The 27,419-nt window shown below is 39.7% G+C and overlaps 1 protein-coding gene across 2 annotated transcripts in view; it reads left to right on the forward strand.

The window, feature by feature from the left end:
• Positions 1-27,419, forward strand: part of LOC133496188 (neurexin-3b-like) — a 246,715-nt gene that overhangs the window by 84,096 nt on the left and 135,200 nt on the right. For both annotated transcript variants that reach the window (XM_061811438.1, XM_061811439.1), the window contains exons 11-19: positions 15,368-15,571; positions 17,024-17,050; positions 18,131-18,250; positions 18,375-18,487; positions 20,285-20,553; positions 20,688-20,878; positions 22,029-22,202; positions 22,805-22,831; positions 24,584-24,703. In XM_061811438.1, coding sequence (XP_061667422.1) covers positions 15,368-15,571; positions 17,024-17,050; positions 18,131-18,250; positions 18,375-18,487; positions 20,285-20,553; positions 20,688-20,878; positions 22,029-22,202; positions 22,805-22,831; positions 24,584-24,703 — 1,245 coding nt within the window. The remainder of the gene's footprint in view (positions 1-15,367; positions 15,572-17,023; positions 17,051-18,130; positions 18,251-18,374; positions 18,488-20,284; positions 20,554-20,687; positions 20,879-22,028; positions 22,203-22,804; positions 22,832-24,583; positions 24,704-27,419) is intronic.

Raw genomic sequence — 27,419 nt, forward strand, 5'->3', positions numbered from 1 at the left:
AGAGATCATTTCCCATGATCATAATGTTTCAAGGTACTGCTTTGCCCTTTCTCTTGTCTTTGGAAGACTACCGGAGGCTTAACTCATTTTGATTATTACATGAAAAGGTTACTCAAATGTTATTCTTCATCAGAACATCTTGCGTCGAAGACAATATTCATGTTGTACTTGAGTTTAACTTGTAAGTGCTGACATTAATTCAAGGCTACGGGGAGTTATATTCGATGTCATCCACCAACTTCACCAAGTGAAAGACTGTCGTGTCAGACATTCAGTCTTGATTCAGCAAACTTGTCTGTCATTAATTGTGCTGTGTAAGGGGGGCCATTTGCATGCAAACTTTTAGGACCCTGGGTGTTACCAGCAGCATTGTGCGACTGATAAAGCAGTCCAATTCATCAGGTAAACAGACCGGTAATGAAGTGTGTTTGTCTGTCTACGTGCCAGCCTCACTGCGAGCTGTCCCACCGAGAGGCTCGGCTTTTAGGTCTTTTTTTTTCTGCTGCATCTTTGTATAACACACAATTACACAACCAGACACTAATATAAAGGGACATGACCGCACACACAGACACACTAAGCCACTGGAGACAGATTGGATTGTGCCTAATGCATATTGCATTTTTCCCTGACAAGATGTCTCCGCCCACATACAGTAAGTGGCTGTGTTTTCCAACTGTCAGTGGAGAGCAATGCAGAAAACTCCAGGCCAAAGCTGATGGCTGGAAAAGGCTTCAGTGAAAATCACTCAGCAACTTCCCTTTTCCTCATCATCGTTCACTGCAGAAAATGGTGAACACGCATGGAAGTGGGAGCTTGTTACTGCCAGTACATCCACTCATGATGAGTGCCGGATAAGCAATGACTGTAGTTGTAAAGATAATTAAGTTGTCATGTTTTCACTTCAAATTTTTGGGCAGCCTATTTTGTTTCTTTTTTTGCAGACTTACATTTCCTCTACATTCAGGCCTAGAAAATTTTATTTTTTCAATGCATTTCCCATTTCATTCCGTGCAACGTTAACTCATAACTGGAAAGGAGTTATACTACAAAATGCAATTTTGGGCTGATGACCAAAATAAAAAGATATATTTTAGAGAGGAAAAAAAAACTTTTCTTCATGTACAAATCATGCACCAAAAGTTTACTGTACCTTGTTCAACAAACCGAGATACAGAATGTACCATGGTTTATGTGTACCATCCCCTCTGTTAGTACACATTTCTTTCACACTAAAGGAACAAACACACACCGACAATGGGTTTATCTTAACGCTTTGCTCCATGTTCTTTCAGGAGAGGCAATGAAATGACAACCGTTAGCACTTCCCACAGTGGCCATAAGACAACCACTTCTTTTCATGGGGAAGAGCATGTGAAACCAGCTATTGATGCCCGCCAGTTTGCTAAGCTTAAAGGCCCACTGACAGGAAAAGTATTGTTTTTGGTATGTTTTTCATTTAAAAAAAAAAAAAAAAAAAGAGGGCAGGTGGAATGGACCCATCCGCTTTTTCACCACACAACATGATTTTGACGTATATGGCTTTTTGTAACTCCCGTCATGAAAATCCTCTTGAGGGATTTGTTTTGGAGAAGAACCAGGAAGTGACGTTATTAGCAGACGCCCACTCAGGTGGCCTCGTGTGTTTATACCAGTTTTACCTGGGGGAATGTAGCTCTTTGTTCCTTCGTGTTAGCCCAAATCATGGCTCGTCGTATTGCTGGATAATTTTCAAACACTCGGAAGGATGGCTTTACTCGTCATATGTTTCCAAAAGACCTGGTTCGTTGTGAAAAATGGATTCCACAGGTGCAAAGGACAAGAGCTTCGTGGGTTTCAAATGACAGGTAGGTGTCTATAGAGCTACTAAAAAAAAGAATGGTTGGGTGGGGATGTAATCCTTCTATCAGAACGTAACAAAAGAATCACATACGTAGGGGTGCTAAATATGTCGATGTGCGCGTCGGCGCCGCGTCCGCCGATTACGGCATTGTCGTCGCTTGCGGCTGAGTACGCTACACACTGTCATAGATACTGTCAGGGAGTCTGTTGTTAATTAGAAGTGATCTGCATATCATCTCAATATGGCTCAAAACGATAGGATAATATTGCCCCGGTCACTTCATTCGATTGTGAGATGTTTTCTTCTTCGAAAAGAGCTTCTGTGTCAGAAGGGGCGTCGGAAAAATCCGAAAAGCTCTGTTTTTCCTCTCCCATTGCAGGTGCCACTACGTGTTTACTTATGACGTTGCAGGCAATATGGCTACTACTTCGCTGTTGAGTGAGACTTCCGCAACTTTGCGCGTGGATGTCATGCTCTACGCTCTTTAGTTTTTCATATAGACATTGACGTGAATAATGTTATATGTATTTTTCATTACAATATCTATTTTAGAATGTTTATGTTTAATGTTGACAGTGGCCCTTTAAGGCCTCTTTATACTCTCGCCTGTGATGACGGCAGTGACATCACTGCAGCTCTCCTGCGCATAGTTTGGCTTTATACTCCAGAGCAACCCACGTGTGCAGTTTTTGAAAATGTACTGCAGTACTTATTCTTCTCTTCACTGGAAGTTGTAAATTCAACATTGTTACTCCAACAAGGTTTCTGTTAAGAGTTGTCAGTAGGCTTGAAAAAGCCTACACATTCATGATGTAGGCTCTGTTTCTGTGGATTTCATAAATCTGGCATGGTGCGTGCAGGTAGGGTAGACCCTGATGTTGAAGATTTCGTGGGCCAGCGCATCTGCTGCACTGATTTCTCCACCATTGTGGGCATTGACACAACCTACTTTATCGAAGCTCCTCTGATTCCCTTTAAAATGTGTTTGGCTCACAGTCTCGCGTGGAGATGTCTCTGTTCAGAAGAGTAGGGTGCATAATTTCAGCAATCCTAAAGTGCGTGTCATATGTGACTACTCTTTGTTGTGGCAACAAAGCAACCTTTTTAAAAACAGTATGAGCTGTTGATCGCCGGTGCCAAATTAAATATATTAAATATGTACATTTGTCTACGCCTCATCGACCCAGCCAGTGGGGAGATGATGATGATGATGATGATGATGATGATGATACAGTAAAAACAAAACCATATGTTCATTGAATTGATTTCACCAATGTTTCAGAGTGCTTGATATCCGCTGTGCACATATTTGACTGGGGCTTAATTCAAAAGTACTGACAGCACTTGCATAATGGAATCTCTCGTTGCGTGCAGGACATCATTTTTGTCAATTATACTGTACATACTGTATATGACTATTGGTTTGGAGATTATGCCATGGATTTTCTCATTTTTTTAAAAAAAAAGGACATTTACTGTATGCACTATATTGTGTTAGCACTATGCACAGAACACACCAACGACTGCATTCATTTTCCCTTTTCACAAGCATAATAGAAAGCTGAAGTAAACATTTCCACAAAACAAAGGATGCAGTCACATCAATAATTTCATATTTCACATATTTTCAATTATTTCCAAGGGCAATGGTAAAATTAGCCACTCTGTTCCATTTGTCATTCATCAGTTAATTAAGCAATTATGTAATGTGTTATGAAACATGTTTTCATTGGTTTTATAGCCCCAACAATTTATCTGTACATGTAGCATGAAAAATCCAACTTCAGATAACTCACACGGTCACGATAAAACAGATTCTTTTGTATTTGAATAATTAAAAGCAACAATGTTTGCTTATCCATCTGTCAAGCCATTCATGTTGTCAGGGGAATGAGATGCAGCCCCTGTCAGCGGCTTGATAATTTGTTTCGATAAAACAACATAATTTCAAGGGTTATAACCACACGTCTGTCGGAGTATGCCTTTGCAACCACTTTCTTTCATCCGTTTTTCATTTCGTTCAACTCCGCTGTTGACATTTGAAGAAAGTCATCTTCCGTGAGTGAGATAGAACAAGACTACTGAAGCGTTTTTTTTTTGTCTCAGTCGACTTATGATTAGGCCGATATCCACCAAGCGAGCCGACGGAGGAGGCACTCTTTAGAGGCTGACGAATAATTACTCTGTTCAGCTCTTATCGCTTAAATGGGTTCATGTTCGTCTTAGAGTATATCTTTTACCAAATGGCCAAACTGGGGAAAACAAAATGAAAATGATTACCTCCCTCATTTTGTCTTCTCATGGAGAAATCTCTGACCTCTGTTTCAATTCTCAATCCTCTGCCATCTTTGTGCTTCTGCTGCATTTATTTTCTTCAGCCAAATGGTGATAAGCAGTTTTACAAAAACCTTTATCTCATCAGTCAATGAAAATCACATTTACTTTACACTGAACTTGTGGTCAACAACAGTCAGTACATACATTTGATAGAATTGTGAAGATGAGGGCACAAACAAGAACAAGCTGAAGAAGAAGCAGATCGACGTTGAAGCATAAAAACAAAAAAAAAAACATTTGAGTAGTAATTCACCTTAATTCCCTTCACTGTTGCTTTGTGTCACATTGTCCCAAAATGTTACATTTATAGATCAAGAATTATTTGCCTTTGATCACTCTGAGCCTTTTTCCTTTAAAATCCAATTTTTGATGCACAATTAAAGCACCTGTGCTCGGTAGTAGTGCAAGATCAATTTTGCCTGGTGGCCAGAGGGGTACATTAAACCCCCTTCTAACTAATGTCATTTAACCTTATCACAACACAAAACTCAACAAGCATGCAACAGGGGCTTACTAATAATTTTATTTTCCTTTCCACTGCTTTGTATCATCCCAGCAGCGCAGCAGCCGAATGGTTAGCTCTTCTGCCTTACTGTTCAGGGGTTGTGTGTTGAAATCCAAGATCCCACCTTCATGTGTGGCAATGCTCCCCCATGCCCATGAGACTTTTCTCTGGGTACTCCTGTTTCCTCCCTCATTTCAAAAACATGCTTGCTTGGTGAATTGAAGACGCTACATTTTCCATGGGTGTGAGCAGCGATAATTAGTTTGAAATGCTGCCTCTCGCGTAAAGTCAGTTGGGATTGGCTCCAGCAGACCCGCGACCCTATTGAAGATAATCTGTAGAGAGAGAGGATGGATGCTTTGTCTACACTTCAAAACGAAGAGGGAAAAATTGACAATAGCTCCCATCACACAGTAAAGACATTCAATACTATAAAACAGTGGGTCTGCGCTTATTTTCATATCAGGGATTGGGAGTGTTTATTTTATTAATCCATTTTCTTCACCGCTTATCCTCGCGAGGGTCGCGGGGAGTGCTGGAGCCTATCTCAGCTGTCAACGGGCAGGAGGCAGGGTACACCCTCAACTGGTTGCCAGCCAATCGCAGGGCACATGGAGACAGAAAACAGTCACACTATTAATCACACCTAGGGCCAATTTAGAGTGTCCAATTAATGTTGCATGTTTTTGGAATGTGGGAGGAAATCTTAGTGCCCGGAGAAAACCAAGGTAGGCACAGGGAGAACATGCAAACTCCACAGAGGCGGGTTTGGGATTGAACCCAGGACCTCAGAACTGTTTACAAAAAGAATGAAAAATGCAACTTGTATTTGCTTGATAGTGTTGTTTTAATGTTACAAAAATAATATTATGGTTCAAAATATATTTAGGGATTTTTTTTTTTTTTTTTTTATATACCATTTTTTCGTTGAGTTCCATTTCCTTTTGATCACAACTCGGATCTTAAAGTTATTGTCGAACTTTACGGTGCTTGTGTTGGATTGTTTTGCACTTTTGCTCAGTGGGGAAGCATGGAAAATGAATCCTTTTTTATTTCAAGCTTGAAATAAATGCTTAAATGGGGCCACTTCTAGAAAACGCCTGGGCCTGCATTTTTAAGTTTTTCCAATTCCAACCATGGAAAACAGGCGCTTCTTCTCTGCCCTCCACTTTCAGCTTTGTTCCATTTTTCTTTTAATGCTTATCAGCTTCCCACTGTTGAATAATTGTTGAATTGAGCGGAATAATGACTTTCTTATCTTTCGCATTATCAAGCGTGTCGCACATTTTTCAAAGCGCGTTCGGCGATTCACCCAGTAATACTGTGCTGGGCAGGGGCTGGGGATTTTTTTTTTTTTTTTTGTGGGCTACCTTGAAATGATTTCATCCTCCTTTTACAATCCCACCCATCCCACCCAACCCTCACCATTTGCAGGGATAATGGTTGTACAGAAAAAGGGTCCACGCGATTGCAGGATATGTAGATTGAATTCTATCTCAGCGGATGCCAGCTGTATAAATTTCCTTGAAGAAGTGAAGAAAAATATCCCTTCTCTTCTCCTTGAGAGGACATTTGAATTGCCTGCCATTCAAAATGCGTTTCCAGCCTTCAGCACCTGGTGATGGACTGATGGTGTGCTGACATTCTTCTTCCCATGCTGCCTGAGACAACTCGACTACGCACTTTTATTGAGGGGCTGAAAGCAAAAAGCAAGACCAATATCTGTGTGGATAGATGTTCGAGGAAGCTGAGGAAGAACAAATCATTGCGTGAGATGTTGAAAAAACAAATGAGACACTCGGGGGGAGGTTTGTTTGAAAATGTTTATCCCGTAGAAAAACACTCAGCTGCATTTAAAGACGTTCATTTCCGTTTTTATGGTACTCTGTGCATTATGCTTCTTGCTTCCTAATCCCATTTGTAATTAAATGTGCGCTTAGGAGCTGCGCTACAGTAGGTTATGCAAAGCCGTACTGTCATCGAGGCTCCTAACACGGAATAGAGGATGGGAATGTGCCACCTCAGTCTTCCTTCCTTCTCTCTCACCAGTGCACATATGCTTTTAAACGCTCTCCCTCTTCCTACTATGCGGTTTCCCCACTGAGTGTGTGTGCACAGTGGAAATGAAAGCGTCTCTTCTGCCATCTGAAAAACTGACAACTCTCCACAAGTCTCACTGGCATGGGAATGAGCCTTCCCACAGATGCTAACCAATTCAAAGAGTAGGGTTGATACTTGGATGTGAGATAGTGGGCTTTGTGACATCACTGAATTTGTGAAGGAGAAGGGACTGACTTTGAAGCAGTGTTTTCCAAAGTCTGAAAAAAAATTCCCACTTATCATCCATCAATTGTCTTTTGCTCGGCTTTGCTATCATTTTCCTATTTAATATTGTAAACGCACTGCTTCATCTTTTCATGCCGTCTCCAAAGTGTCCACCTTTGTGATTACACAACACCTTTTAGCCTGGTGTTCACAGCAGCTGTCTGTCTTATACTCTGCTGCCCCCTAAAGATGGGCATGGCTCCTACTCGTGTCTACTTGTCATAATGGTTGGTTGATGGAGGCCAATGTGCTCCCCACCATCACTGAATGAATAATCATAGAGAGATTTAAGGTGGTTCAGTATGTCATATAAAGCATGGTCAAAGTTTAAAATGTTTTATTTGTTCAAAAGTCATTTAAATGCGACATTAGCATCCATCCATCCATTCATTTTTAATAGTGCTTGTGCTTATTCCAGTCCAGAGCTGGAACTGGAGCCTCTCCCATCCGATTTAAGGCGACAGGCAGTCTGCGTAATAAATTTGTTGCCTGTTGATCGGAGACGGATACAAACAACCAGCCACACTAATGTAAAAACATATTTATACTAATTTTGTTTTCATTGGACCTAACATGCATGTTTTTGAAATGCGACAGGAACCCAGATAATCCTAAAATATACATGCAACCATGTGGAGAAAATGCAAACTCCACACAGGAAGTACTTTTCCACTGAAAGTGCGAAGGATTGCAGTACAATAAAATCTCCAAGGCCTCCAAAGCAATATTTTAATATTTTTGACCCTAAGAAATGAATAAAAAATGACCCAGAGCTTGCAATATCTTTGGAATAACAAAAAAGATCATTATCTAGCATTCCAGGTATTTGAGAAGAAAAAAAGACACTGCATGTGATAAAAATTCTAAAGCCTTGAGCCGCAGTGATTCCAATGACGATTGGATGCTGTCTTGAATAAAAACAGAATACAATGATTGACAAATCATGTTCAACCTATATTTAGTTGAATACACTACAAAGACAAGATATTTAATGCTCAAACTGCGAAAACTTATTCTTTTTTTCACGAATAACCATTAACCTAGAATTTAATGGCTGCAACAAATTCCAAAAAAGATGGCACAGTGGCAGAAAAGATTTGGGAAGTTGAGGAATGCTAATCAAACAGCTGTTTCGAACATCCCACAGCTGAACAGGCTAACTGGCCATGATTGGCTGTAAAAGGAACTTCCCAGAACTGCTCAGTCATTAACAAGCAAAGATGGGCCGAGGTTCACCTCTTTGTGAACAAGTGCTCGAGAAAATAGTCAAACGGTTTAAAAATAATGTCCCTCAACATACAATTGAAGGGAATTCAGGAATTTCAGCATCTAGAGGCCACAATAACATCAAAAGATTCAGAGAATCTGGAATAATTACTGCATGTAAGCGGCAAGGCCGAAAACCAACATTGATTGCCTGTAATCTTCGATCGGGTTGCACTGCATCAAAAACCGACATCAATGTGTAAAGGATATCGCCGCATGTGCTCAGAAACACTTCTTGGGTTATCTGTGCCTGAGCTCATCTAAGATGGACTGATGCAAAGCGGAAAAGTGTTCTGTGGTCCGACAAGTCCACATTTCAAATTGATTTTGGAAATTGTGGACGATGTGTCCTCCGAGCCAAAGAAGAAAAGAATCATCCGCACTCTTATGGATGCAAAGTCGAAAAGCCAACATTTCTGATGGTATGGGGACTGTGTTAATGCTAGTGGCATGGATAACTTACACACCTGGGATGGCAAAATGAATGCTGAAAGGTAGATACAGGTTTTGGAGAAGCACATGCTGCCATCCGAGCAATATCTTTTTCATGGATGCTCCTGCTTATTACAGCAAGACCATGCCAAACCACATTCTGCAAGTGTTACAACAATATGGCGTCTTAGTAAAAGAGTGCAGGTACTAGACTGGCCCGCCTGCAGTCCAGAGCTGTTGCCCCTTGAAAATGTGTGACATATTATGAACTGTAAACTATGTCAACAGAGACCCCAGACTGTTGAACAGGTACAGCTATACATCAACTAAGAATAAGAAGGAATTCCACCTAAAATGCTTTTGTCCTCGGTTCCCCAAAAAATAGTAATTGTTGTTAGCAGAAAAGGTGATGTAACACTGTTGCAAACATTACCCTGTCCCAGCTTTTTTGGAACATGTTGCAGCCCTAAAATTCTAAATGAACGATTATTTTCTAAAAACCATAGTTTATCAGTTTGAACATTAAATATCATGTCTTTGTGGTGTATTCAATAAAATATAGCTTGAATATGATTTGCAAATCATTGTATTCTGTTTTTTGTTTAAAGCAACCTCCCAACTTCATTGGAATATGGTTTGTAAGTCAAGTGCTTTATAAATAAAGTTTAGTGGATCTAAATATGAGCCCTATGTGTCTCTGTATACACGGAGCTGCGGTTTTACTGCCATTAATCATGAAAAATTGTCATTAATCATACAGTCAACACCTTTCAGGTCAAACATCCATTTCATGAAATTCTATGGAACCCTTGTGGAATGCCATTGAGTGAGTTTCATCGGTTATGAGGTTAAGCCAATGCCGTTGTTGTTGTGTATCAATCACCATTTATGTTGTGGCTTAAAATAGAGCAAATATATGTATCCTACTTATTTACCAACGGAAAAAAAAATATTGTGCTTGCGTGGCTTGTTTCTGATTCTGATTTATATCTGTCACATGTTGATAAAGCACTGCGGATTTAGCTCATCCCCATGTAAAGCCCATTCAATATGTCTGCCACACAAAACCGCTTACGGTTTCATATTGACACCACGCCACCGCAGCTTGTGACTTTTCATATTGTCATGAATTTGTCCACTGTTTATGTGAAGCACGGGAGGAATATTTTGAATCCCATTCATTGTTCACCTTTTAGTCTTTTGTTTTACCTTGCAATGTATAAAACAAAAAAAAAGTCATCAAGCTATTATTTTAAGGTATCTGTATTTTAATTAGATTATTACTGAGATTTAACCAAAGAAAAAAATTTGTTACAGGAAAACACACTTCCGTTATGAAATGCACAAAACGTGGAGTAATATTTTCTTGTGTGAGCACTTATTTAATCATTTTGTTAGCAGTCTGACCAACAGCAATATTAGATCCGTTAGAGATGATTTGATGTCATCGAGAAAGTGGCTCTTGGAACAGCAAACTAATTAAGAAAATGTCATGTCAAAACATTTTGAAATTCACCGGTGTGCTATTTCCTTTCACGTCTCGTCACTTTTGTAATTTTTGTGTAGACGTGAGAATTCCCAATGAATCATATAGTTAAGAATATTTACATATTTTTTAAATCATTTTGTATGTATTTTCTCAAAGCATCTTTGTAATTTCATACACTGAGGAAATTATTATGTAAATGAATTGCTGCATGATCCTGCGTGTGGGAGAACACTTTAGAGGCAGCTATAGGGGAAAAAAAAATCTAATTGACACAGTTGGGACTCTGTCAGAATATAATGAAAAAAAAAAGTAACTGCCAAAGCAAATAAAACGAACAAATAAATATTTTGTAAAGGGTTTCATCAGCTGGACTGCTAATTGATGTTGGGTAACACACATCATCTCGTTTGACATTTAAAATGACATTTCCATTAATGTTCTTTTGGAAAAGAATGGAGACACTTTGATCACACTGGAAGGCAGAAACATGCAACCTCCTGTGGAAGATTCTGTTTTGCATTAAAGTGGGTACAAGTGACGAAAATAGCAGCACAATAATCACATTATACACAGATATTTTACTCAGAATGTAAACCAAAGTGTCTGCAGTACATGCTTACATTTGGGCCAGTTTTTAAACCATTATGTGGAAGTATCAAACATGGTATTATTGCATTATGTAGTGTTATTGCTCCTATAGTAGAAACATTTGCATTACATTTTACTTTATATTTACAGTAAGTGTTTTATGCTTTATACACAAGCAACCGAAGCTTTTGCCCACATGTATCTCCCTATGTGCCTTAAAGTTGTTGTAAATTGAAATTAAATAGCGAAGACAAACTCGTCTCCTCAAAGTCATCGCAGAAGTTTGGATCTCAAGTGAATTTTTTGGGTTCAAACAATGTCTCAAAAAGAGACAGTCTGTTTGGCAAACTGCATATATAAAGACGAAGAATAAATTTTAAGATAAGATTTGGATTTCCGCACAGGGAATTGAGAGTATAGCCCATAATGGTTAGCATAGAGCAGAGATGTGTGTGTGTGTGTGTGTGTGTGTGTGTGTGTGTGTGTGTGTGTGTGTGTGTGTGTGTGTGTGTGTGTGTGTGTGTGTCGGGGGGGCTCTCCCTTAAGTGTCGTACTGTGCTTGGTGAAATATCATTTTGAATGGATCGGTGCACAAATTGTCTCATGAATATTTAACGTAAAGTTAAACATTATATTGAATTCTAACTCCACTGTTTTCCAGTTGCATGTTCAGGATTTATTTTATGCTGCAAATGTAAACTCTCTGCTATTTTGCCATCTTTTAAAAAGATTGTGTTTACATACATTTTTATTTAAACTAATGAAAGTACATTACCTTGACAGCAAAACCCAGCCACTAGTTGAATAGATTTGTTTTTTTAAATAAAGCTACCAGCACAAGAAAGCTTCACTGCCATACGTATATGTATACTGTAGACCTTTCAAGTCAAGTCAAGATTTGTTAATAGTTCAAATTTAAGAGGGAAGGGCAGAAAGCAAAAATGTTTATGAAGATAAAAATTGAAAAAGATACATGACATAAGACAATCGATCGCACGCACATAAAGGGGCGTTCTAGCAAGCTGGCCTCCTATTTACAGCAGTCACAACGAAAACTAACGAACAGAACAGTGAAGCCAAGTGCCCGGACCCTTAAAGGATGTGTTTTAGCACTTTTGTGTGCATCTTAGAGTTTGTGTTCATGATGTGAGAGTCAGTTCTAATTGCTTCTGTTTGGCGTTGACAAAAATCCCCCCCAAAATATTTCACAATTAAAGCAAAGACACAAACAGAATGCTGCGGAGGAGTATTGCTGAGGAGAAAGGGGAGGAAGTGGCATGATGATTTAATTTTCTGCACACTGAGCAGCACGTGAGTGCATCACAGCCCCAAGCTGCCAGACATTGGCCTGCCATGTGCCGGATGATGAATACTGCTGCCACCGTGCATGTGGGACATGTATCCATGTCTCACAATGATAAAAGGAAAGGGACAGGGAAGCGTAAATGTGCCAACTTTTGAATAGGGTTGCTTTGTTTCACCCTTCATAGAGTATATGTTATGCTTTTCTTGCAAACGTTTTAATTCATTTGGAGGTGTTTGAAAAATAAATGAAGCTGTCGCAAAAACAAATGAGGCAAACTTGATTATAGCTGAATTCTTGCCTATTCACACATTCAGTGAAAACTTTACTCAATAAAATCCATTCTGGGAGACTAGTCAACCTCCAATTTGTTCATATTTTGGAGTAGGCCTCCCAGTTAGCTGCCAACCAGTCCAAGGTCTACCTCACCTCTTGCCAACAGTCAGCTGGGATAAATCTCACCTCACTCACGATCCTATACCGAGGACCAGTGCTTTAGAAAATACATGTAAAGTGCAGTGGTACGCACTTACGAAATGAATCCATTCCAGAAGTTGTTTCGTCACATGAAAGTAGAAACACATTTTACATGTAAATAGTCTAATCTAGGGGTTGGGAACCTATGACTCGCAAGCCATACCTGGCTCTTTTGTTGGTTGCATATGGCTCACAGAGCCCTCATAACAACATACCGTATACAACAGGGGTACTCAATGTTGTCCATCGCGATCGAGGAAGTTCTGGTTGATCGCATGACTGTGGCCCAAAAAAATTTAACATTTTGGCACCACACGTAATTTTCCGTAACAACAACCTGCTGCAGGCATCCAATGACAGCCACAAACTCTTCTTCATAGTTTACCTTGCACTGCCCCCTCCTCCACTCTTAAAGGTGTATGCTTATAATTACAAATGTTACAGTCTTTACGCAGCCTATCAATATGGTTTATAATGACAGGGTGCTTATGCGCTATCAACCACTGGATTTGTTTTTTTTACATAAAGACATGCCTCTGTTGGCAAGCATTGTTGGCGAGCGCACGTAAGTCGGGACAAATAAAAAAAAAATTCAACCTGCAGACCAGCTGATTGTGAAAACTTGGAACGCAGTTCCCATCACATACCACACACTGTGGCGTGTGAATATTGTTGTATTGACAATGTTTGGTTATACCTATGCATATGAAAAATCTTTCTCACATTTAAAAAAAAAAAAAAACACTAAAACCAACCTACGTTCATGAATATGGGATGGCAGTCTCAAAGGCTGCAGGAAGTTTAATTTAATGACGTATGAAACAGACGACTAAGCCATCAGCAAAGAAGTTGCATTCATGGCAAAAAGTACTTTTGTCATCATTGGTTAGCAACAGGATAGTGTTATTTAAAGGAGTTTAGAGACTTATTGTACTCTTAAAGGGCTGGTCTTACATAAAATGCATGAATAAATATTGGATGGCTCTTTTGGAATTGTATTTTAATATATTTGCCGTTTATGGCTCTCTCAGCCTAAAAGGTTCCTGACCCCTGATCTAATCCGTTCCAAGCCCCTCGTTCGTACGATTGAAAATATAGGAAAGCGCAATAGGCCTTGTGATTGGTTTATAGTTCTGAGACTGAATCTTGACTCTGACCCATTTAGTTTACAGGTTGTCGCTGTGCTTGCTTGAGATCCTATATTTGGAAAACATGCAAGTTAACTGAAGACACTAAATTGCACATGAGTATGAATACAACTGTAAGCGATTATGATCACAGAGGGTAAGTGTACACCCTGCAACCAGACGGTTGCAGGTTTGTATCCCCGGCTGAGCGGATGCTGTAAATGTGTCCCTCGGCAAGACACATAAACTCACTTAACATTTAAGCCCCATGATGCTTTCAATTGTAAAGTGTATTTGAGTGCCTTACAGTATGTGGTATGCATTTTTCTTATTTTGTCTCGATGTTTGCTGCAATTGGTTGAAATCAACCCATTCCTAGCTCACTTGGGACCCTAGTGAGGAGGAGCAGAATACAAAATAGATGGATACAATTATACTGGGGTAAAAGTAAGTTAAACATTGGAATTTGTTTTAAAAATGGAACAGTACTGGTAATACAATGTGGTGGGCTCTTTTTGTGAATGCCGTAAATCCTGCAACTCTGCGCAAGAGGCAGGTTACGTAGATGACGCCAGGCTGACAGATGAGAGGATGGGCGCAGACTGTGGCATTGTGGGAATATTTATAGCAAACATAATTCACCACTAATCAAAGCAGCTCCTCTCATTCCCTTTAAAATGTGGCACAACTGACAGTCTCAATGGAGACATAGCCCCATTCTCTGCAGAAGAGCATGATGCGAAATCACATTGATCTGTGGATAAGTGGACCCTTGTCGCTCTGACAATGTGGTTGGGGACCCCTACTCAATGCAGAATGACCTGGTGATAATCGCTGGAGACCTCCTAAAGTACAGTATGTCTGCAGAGTTCAGTAGTTGTCAGCCTGCGCCGAATTACATTTACAAAAATCACGTTAGACCCGTGGTCTGCTTAGCAACACGACTTAGATGTGTTCTCAACAGGCATTAAGTTCAAGTTTAGGCTACGTTTAGTGTAGATCAACTTTTTGCATCAAAATTGTCATTCCACGAGGCACACCCCAAAGAACACTCCCTCTAGTGGACCAAATCACTTAACTTGGCACAGATCCATCTGCCAAAATTGCAAATGCGCACAATGAGTCTTGTGCTTGTGCAAAAAAAAAAAAAAAAAAATCAGGATACGTTGGCATTTGCGCTTTCTATACAAAAACAGAGCTTTTGGTCAACAATGAAATTTGAAGATGAAATCAGTGAGGCACTCCTACTTTCAGGATTAGTCATGAGACAAAAATCGAAATAAAAAGCAAAACAAAAGTCGAGTATGTCCTTTGATCTACTATGGTATGCTGACGTCTCGTGATTTAATACAAGACATTTCAATCTCAACATCAGAAGTGTTTAACTTTAGATGTCACTGTACTTTTAGAATGACAAACATGATCCCTGATTACTGTTGACAGAGTAATGTTTAATTTGGTGAGTGTTTCAATTTGTTAGTGAACAGGATTGCCTGGAAGCTCTTAAATTTCCTCCCAAAAGAAACAAAAGAGTGAAAATTTGGTGCAGAGCTGCATCAAATGTGTTGTTGTTGTTGTTCCCATTGCATATGTAACTATCTCTGAAGGTGTACGATTTGTTTTGGTTTCAAATTTAGCATTGCTTCAGGCATATTTGTGTGTGTTTTCCCTGCAGAGGCGTCCATCCTATCCTATGATGGCAGCATGTACATGAAGGTGGTGATCCCGAATGTGGTGCACACAGAAGCGGAGGATGTCTCACTCCGCTTCATGTCTCAAAGAGCATTCGGTTTGCTCATGGCGGCCACATCTCGCGAGTCAGCAGACACGCTGCGACTGGAGCTGGAGAGCGGAAGGGTCAAACTGACGGTCAACTTAGGTATCGTATACAGCCCCGCCCCTTGCCCCTGGGGGCTGACCTCAACTGGCTTCAGGGGAAAGCCTTTTTTGTTCATGCATTTTCTTCCGTCTTGCCTTTTTTTTTTTTTTTTTTTTTTGTGCAGACGTAAAATCAGACCTAACACATACTAAACCACTTTTTTGTAGTTGCATGTTTTTCTGACTTGCCTGGCCTGTATTTTTTTCTGGCCTTGTCTTTGAAGATTGTACTATTAACACTCAACTCTTTTTGTCTGCTGCTGGTCATGATACCAAATCAGTCATTTTGTTCTTATTTCCATCCAGATTTTGATTTGAGCTCTTTGAGAATGATCTCATATTTCTTTGCAACACTGTAGATGAGCTATTGCAGGAAACGTAGTTCTGCAACATTGGTCTGCATTTTTGATGTGTGGGTCTGTTACTTTTTCTTTCTTTTTTTGAATTCTCCTCGTACCAGATTCATCCATTAGTGACTCTCTTGGTTTGGTTAGCATCTTCCATGCCTTGCTCAAAGATGGCACTCACCCCTTCAAAGGCCCCGAGCCTGCGGCCCGCCTGACAAACAGCTCGATGCCACAGCACCCAGCGCACCTACAGACTTGACATGTGTGATATCTTATATCGATGATCCACAGATTGCAGATGATAATCACATAAAACGTAGCTGCTAATAACCTCCATCAGCCCATTTTTATATTCTGAATGGGCCATATAGTCCTCATCAGAGTGCTCAAGTTTGGATTAAAAATGTAAACTTCCTGTTACAGCAGAAATATTGTGTTTGACGCTAATTTGCTATATAGGGGAGCCTTTGAATTGGCATCAAAAGGCCTTCTGTACGGTGTCGGTGCTGTGTGGCTCGAGGGTGTTTGCTCCCACTCTTCTGTTGCGGTTGACGGCACATGACCTGCCTGGTCACATAAATTTCAATCTGCACTCTACAACTTGCAATAGTCTGCCCTGGCATAACATTTATACCAGTCACTCAGTCCCAAATTGATTTTTTTTTTATGACATAGTTGATCATTTTGACAATATTTTGCCTCTCTTGCTAGGTTGTAAAATTGATGTGGCCATTAAATTCTCATGGGGGGTTGGGGGGGTTCAGATTAAAGGTTTTACCATAAATCATTGTTTCTGGAAACTTAAAACTAAATCATAAAAATCATGGCACAAACAATACTTTAACATTTCCAATATTATTTGTAGAAGTATACAACATGATTTGTATATATAGATATAGGAACTTGATTTGAAACTATAATTATACTACTTATATGCCGTGTAAGTTACTATTACTTTGACAAATTGGTACCCGAGCTGGCTAAAATGGCCACTGGCATCATGTGACCGTCCCCAGAAGGTGGCCTTTTACTTCACTTGGATGTCTGCAGCTGTAACTTTGAAGGATGCAAATTCATCTCTCACTTATTCTCCCCTCCCCATCTAGACTGTGTCAGGATAAACTGTAACACCAGTAAGTCAACATTCTTCTTTTGGAGCCTTCCTTCCTTCGATAAATGTTTGATTAGAAGAGGCTGTGTGCCAGTTGCGAAAGAGCTGAAATGTGTGCATGCGGGGGACTGATAAGAGGATTTCACAGATAAGGGGGGGGGGTAATAGCCAGAGATCAAAGTTATGCAAATCTGACTTAATGTTCGCCATATATTTTAAATGGCCCATTTCAGGAATTAATTCAGGAAACTAGTTCTTAATAGTTCTCTGTATGGTTAATATAGGACTGCATTTTTATTTACTTAACAATTTTACAAAACACATTTTTAAAAATGTATACAGTCATGAATAATGATCTGTACATTTTCTTTCAATAATCTAAATTTTGAGAAGGACCTAAGAAATAGGTGTTTGGTTTTTTTTTTGGCGGTGGTGGGGGAGGGTTCACATGTGAGGCAGGGTTAGGCAAGGCAGTGAAATACTAAACGTTCCGTACATTTGATTGTAACATGACTTTTTTTTTATTTGAAGTTACTCCAATGAACATTGTGGCTTCTCTTTATTTGACTGAAGAGTTCCATTAGTCTTATGTCATAGGCTTAGACCAATCAAACTGTGATTCCAATTCTAACGCAGATACCCAATTGAACTAAATGAAGACCTATGTGTGAGATATTGAGTCCTAAACATTGATGAACTCTTGAAGTGGTACAAGCACTCCCTCTAACGTTCAGTCATTCTAGCGCCCCTTTGCCTCCCTGGCTGGTTTCCTCATTAACTATTCGCATCATGATAATCTGTTTTTGTAATGTGAAACATTTGGGAATGCCACTGCTGAACTATATTAATGACAGTAATGAGCAAAGTGGATATAAGATAGTGATAAGGGATCTTTTATCTAATGTTTTCTTTGCAGTGAGTGTTTGTATGCGGACAGCAAATATTGTCGCACTTGAGTTTAAGATGTTTTCTTAGCAAATCCAACATTTTCCATAGCCCTCACAAATAATTTCAATTAATTTAATATCACTTGACTCAAAGAAAATTTGCTTTTGTTTCCTGCGCCCCATCTAACCAACTGACTAATCTACGGTCTCCTCAGGCAAGGGTCCCGAGGCGCTTTATGCTGGACAAAAGCTCAATGACAATGAATGGCACTCGGTCCGAGTGGTCCGCCGTGGGAAAAACATCACACTTGTCGTGGATGACGACATGGCTGAAGGTATTGTTTTCTAAAACGGTTCATCTTTTCTAGTGTTTCTGCTCTTATGGCACACAAGTGTCCTTGGGAGGGGTTCTGTGCATGCTGCTTTTAAACTCTCATGTCCTTGCTCTTACATTTTTAGGCCAGATGGCAGGCGATCACACCCGTCTGGAGTTCAACAATGTGGAGACGGGCATCCTAACTGAGAGACGCTATGTGTCCTCTGCGCCCTCTTCATTTATAGGTCACCTCCAGGTAGAAAGTCCAATTCTATAACATATTAATTAGGACTTTAAACAGTGCTGTTTTGTGTATACAGTAGTTTTCAAAATAATAGCAGTCTAATAAATCCACGTTTTCAGTATATTTTTTATTGCTACTGTACATGTTAAATTACTAGTGGGTGCAGTAAAACCAACAAGTATAACACCAAGCATATTTGACATACACTCTCTTAAAGCTGTGCAATTTGTTAAAAGGGGTGTTTAAAAAAATAGGTCTGTTGTTGACTTTACAAACAAAATTTTGTACAAATTTATTTTGTTTCAAGGATTTACCAATGCTTTAAATCACTAAACTAATATTTAGTTGTATGACTTCTGTTTTTTGCAACTGCTTTACATCTATTTAGCATGGAGTCGACCAACTTGGGGCACCTTTCAGCTGTTATTTCACTCCAAGATTCCATAACGACGTACCACAATTTATTTACATTTCTTGGTTTTGATTCGGCAACAGCATTTTTTATGTCATCCTCCAAGGTTTTGATTGGATTAAGGCCCAGGTATTGGGCTGGCCACTCCATGACATTAATTTTGCTGGTTTGGAACCAAGACTTGCATGTTTACTTGTGTGTATGGGGTCTGGCTTGTGGAAGCCCACATATCAAGGGCATGTCCTCTTCAGCATAAGGCAACATGACCTCTTCGAGTATTTTGACATGTGCAAACCAATCAATCATCCCTGGTAGGCAATAGGCCCAACACCTCCCGCGACCCTTGTGAGGATAAGCGGCTAAGAAAATGTATGGATGGATGGGTGGATGGATGGATGGATGGAAGCCTAACACCATGGTAGGAGAAACATGCTCGTTTCATGATGCCTGCACCTCCATGCTTCACTGCCACTGTGTACTGTGTCTTGAATTCAGAGTTTGTGGGTTGTCTTACAAACTGTCTATGGACCCTAATCCCAAGAGGAACATTTTTTCTCTCATAAATCCACAAACTCTTCCTCCATTTCTCTTTAGGCCAGTTGATGTACTTATTGTAGCCTCTTTTGCCTATGCCTTTTTTAACAGAATGCAGAATTGCAGGGGTAGGGTTGGGGGGGGGGGTTCTTGTCTATAGATTAGCCGCACATAGATGTCTTCTCACCGTCACAGTAGTTACTGGTAACTCCAGACTGTCTTTAATCATCCTGGAGCTGATCATTGGCTGAGCCTTTGCCATTCTGGTTATTCTATGATTCATTTTAATGGTTCTCTTCCGATTTCTGCCACATACAGTATCTCTGGTTTTACTCTACATTTTAAGACAACAGAGATCATTTTAGCTGAACGGCCTCTAACGTTTTGTGCCTCTTTATAAGGTTTCCCCTCTCCAATCAAACTTGATCAAAGTACAGTGTTCTTCTGAACAGTGTGATTAATGACCCATTTTCCTCATGCTTTCAAGGAGAAATGCTTGTTCAACAGGCATTAGCTTCATCCTTAAATAGGAGCCATCTGATTCACACCTGTTTTTTACAAAATTGATGACCTCACTCATTGAATGCCACACTGCTTTTTTTTTTTTTTTTGAACGCACACTTTTCAAAAAATTGCCCCGTTGCACAGTTTTAAGAGTGTGTATATCATGAATGCTGGGTCTTGTTGTTTTTCTGAGAATCTACTGCACCTACTAATAACTTGTTTGACGTCACAGCAAAGAAATCACATAGTGAAAACGTGGATTCATCTTGTTAGTCACATTGGACTGCTATTATTTTGAACATGGCTGTATTTTTTTGTCCCAACTGAGTGGTATAATTTATGCTACACCATCCGCTCAGAGCCTCAAGTTCAACGGCATGCAATACATCGACATGTGCAAAAATGGGGACATTGACTTCTGCGAACTCAACGCCCGTTTTGGCATGCGCTTCATCATCGCCGACCCTGTGACTTTCAAGACCAAGGGCAGCTACTTGGGCTTGGCCACTCTGCAGGCCTACACCACGATGCACCTCTTCTTTCAATTCAAAACCACCTCTTCTGATGGCTTCATCCTCTTTAATAGCGGTGATGGGAGTGACTTTATTGCTGTGGAGCTGGTCAAAGGGTGAGCAGGGACGGTGTTGAAAGAGGATTATGGCAATCACGTAGTTGATTTTTTGACCTCATTGACGGTTCTTGTTGCAGAATGCTTGTGTTGGTTTGGGAAAGGGCTCCTTAATCCCACTGTTTCTGGCACAGGTTCATCCACTATGTGTTTGACCTCGGTAATGGACCGAGTCTGTTGAAGGGGAACAGTGACAACCCACTGAATGATAACCAGTGGCACAATGTGGTGATCACACGAGATGCTTCAAACACGCACACGCTCAAAGTGGACTCCAAGTCGGTCACCCAGAATGTCAATGGAGCAAAGAACCTCGATTTAAAAGGTAAACGTTGTCTGATTTGACGAAAGATGTAAAGTCAGAAGATAATATTTGAAAATGAGTGCAATATAGACTGCATGTGCGCTGGGAGTTCAAACAGTGGCACTTTGAATCTCCATATAAACAGATACTGTAGTGTACGTACTTTTCATTCGTTATTCGTAGTGGTATGAGTCCCACTACTGATACAAGGGCTCTCTCTAGTGGCGGACAAAAGTATCGCAAAATTAAATCCAAATAACAACGGCTGTGTCCAAAATCACTTCAGGTTATAGTGGAATATATCGCGGTCACGTCACAATTCTGTGCCTCATATAGTGCACTCAAAATTTTTCTAAGTATTCCAAAAAGTAGTGACCAGCAGATGGTCACTTGCCAAGTTGTGATACTATATACCACAATAAGACACATATCATAAGACGTATAAGAATGGTGGGATCAGATGCGTCACAGAAGGAGGGGGTGAATTTTTTGGGTGAATGGAAGTAACTTTTCAACAAAGAAAATACAAAAATAGCACATTGGTTGATGTAATCCTTTCATTTTAATAATGTACAGCTGTCTTTTATTTCTACTGCAGTGTGACATCATGAACAGTTTGTAGTTTTTACATAAAGCTGTTACGATTTGAGCTCGCCATGTAGTCCACAGTTAAAGCATCCGAACAATGACCAGTATTTAATAATGCTTACAATAATAACATCTTGAAAATCAAGTTGGTGCTATCCTCGCTTCCAATAAGAAGAATGGTATCTTTGACATTTCCATGACAACCATCAATCACTTAAGTGAAATTAAAAAAATATTATTGAACTGTCTGGACACATATCTCATGTTCATCAGTCTTTAGTTTGTAACCTGTGTCTTAATTAGTCTCTTAGAAAAAAAAATCCCCTTTTTAAGACTGTTTTGTATTGACCACAATGACATCAAGTCACTCATATTTCTCAACATCAGGGGACCATTTAAATAAAGGAACACAACAACTCTTAAATCAAACTCCGTCATTTTTAATGATTATTATGTTTGCTTAATGAAGATGGGGCTGCGAAAAGCAACAGAGAATGACTTCTTTCCATCTGTGGGAAATCCCAGTGACTTGTTAACTGAAAGAATGCTCATTTTTACCTTCTTCCTCTCGATCTTGCTTCAGGTGATCTCTTTGTCGGCGGTCTGGGACCCAACATGTATCAAAACCTCCCGAAGTTGGTCGTCTCTCGTGAAGGCTTCCAGGGCTGTTTGGCCTCAGTTGATCTCAACGGCCGCCTGCCGGACCTCATCAGCGATGCCCTTTTCCGCAGTGGGCAAATTGAACGGGGCTGCGAAGGTATAAATTGCCAGGAGCCTATTCAAAAATGATCTGGATAATTAGAAGTTTCTTCAGTCAGCCCTTAAGCTGCCTTTTAATGCTGCTTACATTACCCCCTTGACTTTCATTCATTGGTGGATAATATTTTTACTTCTGTATTGTCACACTTGCTTTTGTGCTAATTTTCTATTTACTACAGAAGAAATGATGAGCACAGTAATTCAATAATACTTTGGCAGAATGTAGATCTTACTTGCTCTTGTTTTTATTTTGTAGCCAGTTATGATAACATTTGATATCATGGTAAGCTTTTAAGATCTTAATGTTTTTTTTTAATTTTAAAAAAAAATCAGAATAATCCAAAGACAGTACTGTTTTTTGCTGAGATCTCTAGATGGTGACACATTAAGGGTGTACAACCTTTCAAGAGGAAACTATTTATATGGCTAAGATAGTGAGGCTAGTGTAGTAAAATATCCTATATCAAGCCATTCTTCAATCTCTGAGTACACTAAGCACTGCTGCTCTTTTCTAAACATTTTACTCTTGTTTTTCCACTCTGTTCTTTTATTTATTTATTTTTTTTAAACGACAAAAATATTTTTCCTGCTCTTACAAAGTTGGTTTCACCAAAGCCGACCTGCAAGGTAGAGGGCTCAACTCCGCCTCTTGGAGGCCTACTTGCCTGAAAGTCTGCATTGTGCAATGCATTGTGGGTGTCACCATGGCAACCGTGTCCATGAGTGTTGCAGAGGTGACTTGCTCTCTCAAAAACATAAAAAATCATAAATAAAGGGGCTGTCGGAAAACGTGTAACAAACCGCTCTGTGGTTGCAAAAATAGCTCACCATCTATACATTGTACTCTATAATAACTTTATGCAACTAGAAATAGAAAAAATGCCTGCATGGACATACGTATTCGCACACCTGGCCTTTACACCTACAAGTCTAGGGAATGTAGAGGCCAATTCAATAAAAAAAAAAAAAAAAAAAAAAAATTCAAGACAAAGAATCAATCAAGATTTTCCTCATGATGAAAAAGCAATCATGAAATAAGTTAAAGGCTAATATAGATACAAAAAATCATCTGTCTGACATTTGTGTGCAGTGCCGATAAATCAGGACTCTTCCTCAATGTCATCATTGAATCTTGACTGTGTTCCAGAGAGCGAGCGAGTCCAAACACAATAACTCGCACATTAAAACACATTTTGAAAGATAACAATGCTTTGGGGTTACCTACAATTCATTCCATTGTACTGCACTTTCAGATGGCAAACTTTCTACTTTCAATGTTTTTGCCAATATTGTTTACTTCCATTTGTCCCATTGCTTAATTTCACAGTTTTTACTTCTGTTTCTTCCTTTTTTTATGCCTTTCATCCTGTGTCTGTTTTAATAGTGATTGTAGGGGTTGGTTATATTCTTATTGATACTGTAGAATCATGGATATTTGTTTGTATTTGCATTCTGTGTATGTATTCAAAAGTAAGAGCCAGAGTACTGCGCTTTGGTGTTGGAGTATACTAAACACAGATGCAGTTTGACTTTGAATACTTCGAGTACCTTTTCTGGCAAAGTTGCATACTAGAGTATGCAGTGTGTTTTGTGTTTAAATGTTCATCGTGTCTTCTCAAAGTAAAAGACCTTTGAGAAAAGCTCATTGAGAGGAAAGCCTGTTCTCACTAGAATTCAGAACGATTTTATTTTTTTTAAATAATTAAAAGAGGAAAACTGACATTGAATAATTATAATTTCCTTTGTATTCTGCCCCATCCTCAAACATTTTGCAATTTTGTGTCAACATTCTTATTGATTTGTGGCCCAGCAGCATTTACATTTTTAATCATTCCCTACCAAATTGATGTGAGAACATGCTGCCTCTAAACATGTTTTTGTCATTTTTATATCCCTTTAACTAGGGAATGTTTTCTTGCTGTCTTGCTTTTTCACTGAGGGAATGCGGCATTTGAAGTTTTACTTGGATAAAACTTTTGGAAACCCTTCCTGTTGGAATGAAGAAAAAATTGCATGCCTGTCCACCTTGCACAAAAATGACAACGTGTGAGATGTTGACTGTGCCACCACAAAATGACCACCAGCAACACATTACGAATTAAGAAAATTCTCAAACTTCTACAAATTGATGCCCCCACAAAAATTGTCTCTCCATGAAAACATAAATTCAGCAGTATTCACTACTGTATTATGGAATGATTTTTATACATATATATATATATTTTGGTTAACTCAAAGCCCAGGTCTCTTGTGGTGACACTACTTGCTCCTTCTTCTACTGTACATATTGTACGATTTTTTTCTAGAGTGTTTCTCTTCTGCATGTCTGTTATTTTGTTACATTTACAACAATTAAAGTTTTCGTTCTTCGTCTTTCAGGCCCGAGCACCACCTGCCAAGAAGACTCCTGCGCCAACATGGGTGTGTGCATCCAGCAATGGGAGAACTTCACCTGCGACTGCTCCATGACGTCTTATTCAGGGACTCATTGCAATGACCGTGAGTACTACTGTGTTACACTTTACCTTCAAACGACTGAATTGCGCCTTACAAATCTATTCTTTGGACTCTACATGGTAATTACATCTCACAGGCATCTGAGATGAGAACTTTGGATTGTTTGCTAATCAAGAGTTTCCAGTGTCCCTGACTGAGTGTGTCCTGGAAACTGTTGGCATATTTTTAGCAATCTTTGAGGTTTTGAGCTGTAATTGTAATATGGGAAACTGGACATACTGTCTGTAATTATTGGGATGGTTTACAGCTGTAAATATGATGTCCCCCTATTTGGATTTGTAGAAACATTGTGCTCTGATAGCTACACGCTGAAGATTTGCAATATTGCAAAATGAAATCTTTACTTCTGAAGGCAGTCCGAGCAGTCTCCTTTTGTGCAAATAAAGTGGCTTAATTTAATCATACCCCTTGTTCGCACCATGCTGCATGTCCGCTGACAGACCAGAGAACTTGGGTTGAATCTCAGCTCCAGCGTTCTGGTGGGGATGTTCTCCCTGTGTGCTTGTGTGGGTTTTTACTGGGCAGTGAATGGTACGTTAATTAAAGACTCTTAATTGTATGTGAGTGGGAACGCTTTTTTTTCTTTTGTCAGTGTGTCTGCAATTGCCTGGGAACCAATCCAGGCTGTCAACTGTCTTTTTGCGGTTGGACAATGAGAAAAAGTGTCAGAGGAAATTATCTGTTACATGTGTACTTTTATTTATTTATTTATTTATTTTGCATTTCACAGTACAAATGGAGATAAAATAACTAAAATAGAGTGGGGGAAATTTTATAGACTTACAAGAGTGTGCATTATTGTGAAATATATTTTTCAGAAATGGGGAAAAAATTGTTCAAGATAAGAAGTCACCACTTCTCAATGACCCAATCTTACACTGTTGATTTTGCAGTCACTCATGCATGATCCGTTGGGGGCATTTGTGCATTTCTGGGTGTAAACACCAGGGGGCAGTACATCCATATGCACAACAGCACACTGTCCCTCTTCCACTTCGAGAAAATGAAATGCAATCCTTGGAGCATGAAATCAGATTTCCTGCTAGTTTCCTCCACTGCTTCGCCTCTTGTTCGGGCCTCTTGCTCTACCCGTCCCAAGTGTGTCCCCACGGTTCATTCACTTTCAGGATATGGCAATCCGCAAAACCTGATAAAATCCAATGTAGTGCAGCGCCTTTTTATTTTTAGTTATATTCAGTAGCTGTGGAAATAAAGATGGTGGGAGGCATATTTTGCTTTGCATGCTTGCTTTCTGACTTTTTGTTCAATGAGCACATCGCTCTGAGAGGATTTCTAATTAGCAGTGTCGGGGTGTAGCTTCACTCTGTTTCTCTCGGCCCCCTCCTCCCTAATAGCTGGCAGCAAATGGCAGTAATTGTCTGCTTCCCCAACTCCATCCATCCTATGAACATTTTTGCCAGTAAAGTCTGGCTTCATAGCAGGCGAGAGTGCTCTTGGTGGGTGAAAAAGTGCAGGGTAAACCTCAGCAGCCAGCAACAATCGATGCTCCTTTCTTTTATTCCTGGTATGTGCCCTCGCGGCCCACCCTTTGTGATTGTGAGGGTGTTACTCATGGGAACAAGACACAAAGCAGACTTCAGGGATTTTTCCATTGTGCAGGCAACACTTTAGAAACAGTAGAACGATCTTTGAGGTACACATCGCACGTTCACTTTACTCTGCTTTCAAAAGCGTGTGTTGTGTGGACTTTTTTTGCGACGGTCACCTCACTCTCCATTTTGCATTCCCATCTTTGATTTCTGTTTAGTTTGTTTTAGTTTAGTTTATTTTTATTATCAGGCTTCATGATGACTTCAGCATTGCATTGAAGCACATGGGAGCTATGAAGCAGGGAAGGGCAACGAACACTTCTCTTCCCTTCCACATGCAGAGCAATTACTCAATTTACGTAACAGAATTATCGCTGCAAAGGTCACAGCATTGTTCCTCAGCCAGGGAGGCGGTAAACAAACAGGATGAAAAAGCACAGAACCAGCAAAGTGACGCTGACATCATTGATTCTGTTAGCACTAATGTCATAATCATGAGCTTGTGTTGTTATACATACACAAAATGTTTAAAACTCATTGGTTTGAAGCAGTGTTATATTTCTGCTCATTCAAACCACAATTCGATTATTATTAAATTAATACTCTTTCATAGTGAGCTGATACCTGCGCTGTTTCAGAGCTATAGAGCAAAATCAGCACTGGTTGTTTTGTCGACTCACCCCAAATGTAGCCACTTGGAGCTTGCAAAACTGATGTCGGACTATCACCAACTCTTTGGTGGTCCAGAAGAAGGCTCCTATTACATCATAGGTCCTTGGCGTTTCTGACGACAAGGTTTTGTGTTTTTTGTTTGTCTGTGAACAGAGACCCATATGGTGGAGTATACATAATGTATCCATATATAGTGATGTAGCTCTAGATTGGCCCTCTGCCAACGTTGAACGCAGGAAGACACTGCCAAACCAACGTTGGTACCAATTCCTTGTCAAATTCCCATCAAAACTAAGAGTTAGTATCTTTCCAGAGGCAAAATTTTGATTCAACTCTTGATTTGGGTCGAACTGAACGGTGGAGGTAAAGCTATGAAGTGGTCGGACAGTGTTAATTAAATGAATCATGAAGTACTGATGTGCTCTGGAAAAACCCTTCATGTTTAACAGTTTTATTTAAGGCCTAATATGGTCGGT

Source organism: Syngnathoides biaculeatus, chromosome 23, assembly GCF_019802595.1.
Source record: "Syngnathoides biaculeatus isolate LvHL_M chromosome 23, ASM1980259v1, whole genome shotgun sequence".
In the NCBI taxonomy this organism is placed as follows: domain Eukaryota; kingdom Metazoa; phylum Chordata; class Actinopteri; order Syngnathiformes; family Syngnathidae; genus Syngnathoides; species Syngnathoides biaculeatus.